The following is a 9010-nucleotide window of genomic DNA, read 5'->3' on the forward strand; positions in this document are numbered from 1 at the left end:
TTTTTTACAACAAATATAAACTGTTGTAGTAGATAATATTTGGCACGTTTTATTTTTTTACAGCAGTTTTAATATATTTTACAACGGATAAAACTGTTGTCTTTTATCACTTTTTACAAAAAAAAATTGTTGTGGTTTACCTAGTTTTTACAACATTTTTAACTGTTGTCTTTAATGTTCATTAATACCAAACAACCAATCTTATTTTACTATAAGCAAACCACCAATACAAAACTAAATATTTACTACATTAAATCCAAAATAAACATCCATATATAATTCATCTTGTAGCCACATATACAAAAATATACAAAATGAGTTGTTACTCATCAAAATACACATGTTTTCCATTACTCTCCATATACATTAAATCACATGTTTTCCATTTGCTGTTCTCCATTTGACTTTTAATTTACAAATTAGCAAGGCAAGCTACATCCTATAACAAATCTCACTTCTTACATCAAAAAAACTCAAGCCTCACGAATTGCACGACCTGTAAGAGAAAAATTTAACAAAACTTATCAAATTCCAGAATTCCAAAAGGCGAATGTAATTAACCAATCTGTAGTGCATAGAAGGAAAAAACAAACCAAATGAAGGAAACAAAAAGAGGTGTTTATTAGAGAATAACAGTACATGGAATCTACTAGGAGCAGTGATACCTAGCTTAGCATAGTTTACTAAATAATTAGCACTGCATGCAGCTAATATTATTTAAGTGAACTATCATCCAAGATCAATAGAATCCATGCAAAGCGCATTACATCCATTAACATCTTGAAACAAAATATTCATGTAATTTTCTGTGTCATTTTCCAGACTACATTACCTTTGAGACCTGGTAGGCACAATATGCTTTTCCATTTTGCAAGTAACAAGTTGCCAGGAGCTGCAAATTGATCTGCAATAAACAGACCCATCACAAAAGCATAAGTGAAAGTAAAAAACATGGGTTCAAAATCTTCTAATTAAAACTTGAACCAAAAGAATTGGATCATCATGATGAGTTATGGTAGGGTGAATTGTTTGTAGAGCTAAAAACAATTCCACAAATTCCTAAAAATAGAAATCGCATACGCACAGCTTTAATAATTACATAGGACACCTAAAAGAGCCAAAGTGTCAATCAAATAAGTGTAGATTAAGAGCTATAACATTCACTACATTCCAGCTAGAAAAATAGATTTTTCATTCCCATTTCATCAATACAAAGAGAAAATCTAACAAATTTAGCTGCAATGTACATGCAATTCACAGGTAATTTACACTGCTCGTCCAAGCAAAAGTATACAGAGCAAACTATTAAGAAATCAAACTGCAGTATATAGATGTTTTGTATATCAATATACTATGGATCATACACAAAATGCCTTTACAAGCTCTTCATTTCATTATTCTCAAGCAATCACTAACATGAATATAGATTAACATAGTTGTGCTTGATGAAGCATCATAATTGTCATTCACGATGATACTTGCAAGGTCCAACAAGATGGAAGTAGGAAATAAAAATTTGTCATCAACAATGAATTTCGAATGTACTTTTGCCACAGTAGTATTATGCTCAAGGAGTCATCAACAAAATATGTAGTTCAACATAGTAAAAATTTAAATGCGATTGTAAAAAGAAAAAAAATAAATTATAGGATGAAAAATAAGATTAACTCATGGCATATAGACGAAAACCATAAGGAGAGTACAAACAAGAAATTTGTAGAGCAACTCATAAGATACAAAAGGTCATCATCTAACAATTCACAAAGAGATAACTTCCACATTGTCAGTCCTTGCATAATTCGGAAACAACTAAATAAGCTACTCACACAACCCAGCCATTATTAATTTTGGATCACAAAGAGAGGCAATAAATAAGGGAAATGTCAGCTAATTCTGCTCATGGTAAAAATGCAAGAATAAAGTATTGAGCAAAGGAGATAGCTAGCTGTGAATAAACAAATTATTGGCAGTAAGGAATCAAAATCAATAAGTCATGGAGTCATAAACAAAGTGTTCAACCATATTTTGAAGTCTAGTAATTTATACCTAGTAATGAATATAGTCTAGTACGCAATCCACTCATTCGGATCGCACTTCGTCGATTTCTTCGTTGGAGTAAATTGTTTTCTTGAACTGTTAACAAACCCAAATTAATTTAGTAAAAAAATCAGTAATGAAGAAGCAAAGTCAAATAAAATAAATTAATTGAGAAAATTGAGAATATGTCAAATATTACCATTGAGATAAGTGAATCCTTCGCGCTGGTAATATTTCCTTCAATAATTTCTCTCCTAAATTTCATCACATAAAATTCTCTAGCTTTAATCATGGAAATTATATGAAAAAAACATTAAAAAGTAATTTGGCACTTGGGTCATAACTAGGCCTATTGGGTCTAACAGATGGCTCAATCCATCTTTTATATATTTCATTCATTTTATCAACAATTTATCAATTCAGGCACTTAACTTTAAGAAATACTCAAACAGTGCACCTAATTTCCATATTTATTAAAAAGCACACTTAATTTTCAAAATTCCCTTTAACCCATTACAGTCGTAAACCAAAGTAAACAAATTTAATTTTCTTACTTGAACTAAATCGAACCAAGGCAAAAAAAAAACTTAATTATTTTATCAATCACTTTCATCTAAAAGTCATTAATGATCCTAAAAATAATTATAAATGCGACCCTAAAAATTTTATATTCACGTCATATTAACATTGTTACACTCCTAGTGATACCCTCAATCTATCCATTTTTTCCTTCAAAATTTTGTGTCTTTTAAGTTCACTAAGTTTTGACCAAAAAGTCATATATGACCTTAAAAAGCTCATATTTATTTTAAATTTACACCATTGCACTCCTAGTGGTCTCGTGGACCCATCTATATATAAAGAAATGAGGCTTCTTTTGTGCTAATAATGAGTAGACAGTGTGGTGCCCGAATGAGTAGGAAATTTACCTTATTTTTCATCACTACCTAATGTGCAGGCCAAGCAACACGGGTCCCTATAACGTCACCAATAGTATCACATTCATCACATAAAATCCTCATTTGGGCTTGGATCAAAAGGGAACAAAGAGAGCATTGGTGTGGGGTTGTGAGCTTTCTCTACTAACCATTGAGCTAAGTTACCAATTGATAACACTGAGGGGTAATCTGGAGATCACTGACACAATGAAGGATTTCTTATACTTGGGGGGTTTTGGAGTTTGGTAGTAGCCCTACTATCCCAACTAAAATTTAACTGCTCTAAAAATGAAAGAGATGAAACAATTATACATGGCACGTACCACATCCATTAGTAGCAGTTAGTAGTTGGTCAGAATGATTGGAGTTTTTCCTCAAGGTCACAGTATCACCAGTGGAATCTATTCTATAAATGAGACTACTATTAGCCACATTTCAGAAAAGAACAACAATATTTCCTGCATTTTATAACCGATTGTTGACTGTCAGAGTGAAACTACAATGTGTATTGAAAACAAAGGTTATATGATGAATTACTTTCATTGGCAAGACCATTGATGTAGGTTTGCTTTATGCTTTACAACTTGGACAATAGATCTTTCGATGTACTATTTGGGTTGGAGAGATTCATCCAGCTTTTGCTCATTAGATAAGATGTCGATGACTGGTTTTATTGAAGCAACTCAAGGTGGAAAACATGCACATTATATTGGGATGAGCTTGAAATGGTGGCAGTTTATCAACTTAACATCATCTCCACTCTGATAAAGACCAACCATGGATCAGCTCAGTGTAGTAGCATTAGGTCTTCAATCTCAAATTCAACAGTAGGGAAATAAAAACAAACCCCTTCAAACTGCAGCTTCCCCTCTCTTTTTTGTTGCACGTAATCATCCTGAAATGCCCAAACAAACAAAATAGTTACTAACAACAAAATTAGTCAATAAAAAATAACTATTCTTTCATGTATCACATACAATCTTTTTTGTTGTCATTTTGAGAAAAAAAAACAGTAGGTGCTTTCATGTATCTCAAGCACCCGTTGGTCCGTGTATCTGATGACACATATAAAGTTGGACAAATCTCTAAAAAAAATTCAGAGACAATGCAATTCAATCAGACTACAAGATGAAGTAGCTAGACCCAGTTAACTTCAAGAAATGTTGAGTAAAAGTAGGAAAAGAAACACTCATATTTTAATGATCTTCACAGCTCTTATGAGAGGATTGGCCTTAGCGATTTGTTCTCTTCCAGCCGCCTTGTAATCGAATGAGCAGTCATGGGAATCGGAGTACCGGTGAAGTTTGCAGAAGAGATCGCCACAGCGACACCGGAAGCCGGTCAAGCCCACCCTTTTCCTGCAGATCAAGCAATGCTTAATGGACTGAATGGTCGGGGATGGACGACAGTCTTCCTCAGTCTTCGACGGGCAGGAAATCGGAACAGTAGGTGCTTAGAATCTCTCAGGCCTCTCCGGAGCTTCAAATCCTTGAGGGGAAAGCTACAGCAAAATAGAAGGGGAAGAGGAAGAAGAAGAGGAAGAAGGTTTGAGAATCTCCGCTTCGTCCTTGTTAAGATCACACCTTTCCCCTGCCATCTGTTTCAATTTCGGGACCAAATCGAAACAAAAATCAACAAAATCTTTTGATTAATTCAATGAAAAAGAAACCATCTTTGCAAGGGTAACAAACAGACTCAACAAGTAGGGAGATGATGAGATCGACGAGCTGAAATAGAACAAATCTGAGATTTTTCTCCGGGAAATCAGAAAAATTAAAAAAAAAAACTATACTTGGGGCACAAATAAATCGAGAGACGGTGGGTGACTTTGTACGATCAAAGGGCCTCGTCAAGCTTAGAAATCCGCTCACCAAGAAATGAGAGGAGAGCACACCGCGCGTCGTGGAGGAAGATCCAACGGAGGCGGTCGGTCGGTCGACAAGATGGCGTGAAGAGATTGTATGAGGAGAGGGAAAGAAATATGGCTAGGGTTCGGGAACGCGAAGGGGAAGACACAGCGCCGAAAAGATATTCAGAGAGAGGGAAAGCAAAAACTGCGCGCGAGGGGAAAAAAGACCAAAGTCAACTACAACGGTTTTATCAAAACTGTTGTAGTAACCCCTAAAAATGTGGATAAACACAACGATTTATAAAACCGTTGTAAAAAGTGTTGTCGTTTTAAAAAGAAGTCTCTCAATGACAACAGTTTTCACAAAACCGTTGTCTTTTATATTTAATGGGGAGTTCAAAGACAACGATTTTGGCAAAAATCGTTGTCTTTGAGCAAATACGCAACGCTTTCTCTTAAAACCGTTGTCGTAGGGGTGTTGTCTTTTAACATTTTTGTTGTAGTGTTTTGTGTTTAATTCCGCTGCGTACTTTTAATTTCAAAAGAAAAAGATAAGTCTTCTAAAACCATGTGATTCACCCCTTCTCACGTGTGTAATGATCTAACATATGAAACACAAGGTGAAGATAATAATGAGAAACCAGCCGAGGCTGAGCTTAGACGAAGTAAAAGAGCTCGGGTGGAAAAATCATATGGAATGAATTTTTCACTTTCATGTTGGAAAGTGAACCCCATAGTTACTCAGAAGTAGTAAGCTCTTTTAATGGACTTCACTGGAGAGAGATAATTGCATCTGAGATATAATTTATCTTACAAAATTACACTTGAAAACTTGTGGATCTTCCTTTGAAAAGTAAACCACTAGGTTACAAGTGGATCTTCAAGAAGAAAATGAAGTTAGATGACACAATTAATAAGTATAAAGTTAGATTGGTAATCAAAAGATACCAACAATGAGAAAGCCTTGATTACTTTGATACGTATTCTCTGGTGTCGAGAATAACTTCCATTAGAGTATTAATGGCTATAGCCACTATAGAATCTCGAAATATATCATATGGATATAAAGACAACCTTTCTAAACGAAGATTTAGAAGAGAAAATCTATATTGAACAACCTAAGGGGTTTTCTATACCATGATAGAAAAATAAAATTTGTAGATTGATTAAGTCATTATATGTCTTAAAACAAGCATCAAAGCAGTGACATGAGAAATTTTATAATGCTATAAAGGAATGTAAATTCAAGATTAATGAATGTGATAAATATACCAACATGAAAGTCATAGAGAATGACTATGCCATCTTGTACATATATGTAGATAATATACTTTTTTATTGTGAGTAATGATAAGATAATCAAATCCACTAAAGATATGTTAAACTCAAGATTTGACATGAAAGGTATCTTCCTACTTGATGTGATTCTAAGAATCAAATTTATTATAACAATAGAATGACTTATTCTTAGTCAGTCCCATTACGCGGACAAGATTCTTGAAAAATTTACCAAGGGTGATACTATATTGGCATGAACACCGATAGATACAAGTCAACATATATTAAAAAATTAAGATGAAAATATCTCTTAGATAGAGTACTCTCAAGTGATTATAAGTCTAATGTAGCTGATGAGTTGTACATAACCAAACTTGGCCTACACAGTAAGTAAACTGAGTAGATACATAAGTAATCCTAATGTTGAGCACTAGAAAGGGATAACAAGAGTACTGTAGTACTTGAGGTATACTCATGAATATGGACTGTGCTATATGAGATATCCTGCTATGATCGAAGGATACTATGATGCGAGTTAGATATCTGACATAAAAGACTCTAAGTCTATGAGTGGATATGTATTCACTCTAGGAGGTGTAGCCATTTTCTGGAAATCTTCTAAGCAAATGGTAATAACCAGATCTACAATAGAATAAAATCTTCTAAGCAAATGGTAATAATCAGATCTACGATAGAATCTGAGTTTATAGCTCTTGACAAATATGATGAAGAGGCTGGCTACGACAATTCTTAAAAGATATTCTAAGATGATCTAAACCGGTGCCGGTAATTTGCATACATTATGATAGTCTATCGGTAATTGGCTGGGCACAGTGACACCTGCATAATGTTAAGTTTTGACATATACGTTGTAAACATAATATCATTAGACAACTACTCTCAACAAGAGTTATCACTATTGACTATATGAAGTCAAAGGATAATCTAGTAGATCTGTTAACCAAATAGTTAAACAGAGAGTTAGTTGCAAGCTTATCGCGAGGGAAGGACTGATGCCGATGGGAAATGTTGGTGTAAAGGAAACCCAACTATGCAGACTGGAGATCCTAGGAACTAGGTTCAAAGGGACAACCTAATTGTACAAATAAAAATGCTCATTATGGAGGAACTATAAATGGATCAGTGAAGGAAGGAGGTTGAGCACACGACTTTTAATGATCCAAGAAGAGTAATGTGGAATACTAGTAAGAGATCACCTATGTGAGAAAGAAGTGAAGCTGCTTTGAAGAGAATTTAGGCATAATTCTTAAAAATTCTCATAGAATCAGGCATGTTCATGGCCAAGAACGAACACACTCATGAGAACTGAGTTGTATCAAAGAGAGTCTTGGGTGAGATATGTTAATGCTTACACAAACGGTAGAACAGTTCAAGGACATCGCGTCTACTGTCAACCAGTAAGTAAGCATATCTTCATAAGGGAAAGTTTAAAGGGTAAAAACTACCTGTTCTATACTAGACCTTATTTTCATTCATGTAGGGGATTGTTGGATATATGTGAATGGAGAAGAGGTGGAAGAGGGAAGAAGCTCCATTGTGAATGAGATTTTAGTCCCACATTGAGAGTTTCAAGGTATATTGGTTGGTTTATATTGATTGACATGCATTGAAGATGTGAACAAATGCATGGGGAGAGACTATTGTTGGAGCAATCCTAATGGTCCGTGCGACCATGTGTTTTGGTGTTTGCGCAAAGGGTTTAAGTTAGGTTCACCCTTGTTATTTGATATGTGTACTTGAGTTGTGCAGGACTGAAGGATACACATGTGACTCAAGTTGACGACTTCAGGTCCGGTGAAGGATGGAGCATCCGAGAGACCGTGGACAAGGCAGCGAGGACAAGGGCCGAGGGAAGCGACTTCGAGGCATACGCGAAGGATGACATTGGGGACGAGCCGCGGGCTTGTATGCATCTGAGGGACGAGAGCCAAAGAGGAAGTAGGCTTGAAGGCAAAAGGTCAAGGCTACGAAGGAAGTGTCAAATGAGTCGTAAGGGTGAGGGTTCGAGTGCTGTGAGAGAATGTACTCGGTACCAGTCGACTGGTGCAGTCGATTGGGAGCGAACAGAATGCTTCTATTTGCTCAGCCAGTGTGGAGCAGTCGACTGCTAGTTTTAGCAGTCAACTGGTATCGAGCCGTTGGGATGTAACGGTTGAATTTCCACAAAGGGCAGTTGACTGCATGTTTTGTTAGTCGACTGGTAGGCGGGGTTTTCAACCCACGGCCTATATAACCAAGGCTTGGAAGCTTGGTTATCCCTGACGAAATTGGACTTGGTTAAAGTCTAATTAGTAGTCTTTTGTGCTCAAGAGATCTTTGTGTGCCAAGAGGTCTTAGTTGGAGTTGTGGTGAGGTTTCTCCACCCACAAGGAGGTTGAGCTAGCCGGAGTTTGTCGGGGACTAATCCACCGACGGATTGAGGGATCGCCCACCTTACGGATAGCCGTGGAGTAGGAGCAAGCTATCTCCGAACCACGTTACATCGACGTGTCAATTGGTTTGCTTGTCTTTCTTATTCTTTGTCTTAGCTTTCATATTTGTAGTTAGTATTAGATTTCCGCTGCACATACTAATGAGTGTAGGAAGAAAGCGAATATTTGGGGGCGCCGTCTATCCAACCCCATTTCAAGCCGGCCACCGATCCCCCTACACTCTCACGTGTGGGTGTGCAGAAGGGACATAAATTCAGGGCCCGGATTGTACTGAAACAAGTTGACTCATGTGTGAGCACGACCTACGCTCATCAAATGTTGGATCAGTTGGGGCAAAATTTGGCCAAGTGGAATGAACTAATATTTTGCTACATAAATCCTTTCACAGCTTATTTAAGTGTGTAATGGATGCATTAAAGTATAGATTAATGTAGAATGTAAATGGTCGAGTGAAA

The 9010-nt window shown here is 36.3% G+C and overlaps 1 protein-coding gene across 1 annotated transcript; it reads right to left on the reverse strand.

Annotated features, from left to right (window-relative positions):
• Positions 1-4164: 4164 nt before the first annotated feature.
• LOC122019237 (zinc finger AN1 domain-containing stress-associated protein 15-like) lies at positions 4165-4572 on the reverse strand. The gene is made up of 2 exons (XM_042576724.1): positions 4481-4572; positions 4165-4333 (listed from the first exon to the last, which is right to left on the reverse strand). Exons 1-2 carry the CDS (start codon positions 4570-4572, stop codon positions 4165-4167), a joined length of 261 nt encoding a protein of 86 aa, XP_042432658.1.
• Between the last annotated feature and the right edge of the window lie 4438 nt (positions 4573-9010).

The sequence above is a fragment of the Zingiber officinale genome, chromosome 9A, assembly GCF_018446385.1.
Source record: "Zingiber officinale cultivar Zhangliang chromosome 9A, Zo_v1.1, whole genome shotgun sequence".
Taxonomy (NCBI): Eukaryota; Viridiplantae; Streptophyta; class Magnoliopsida; order Zingiberales; family Zingiberaceae; genus Zingiber; species Zingiber officinale.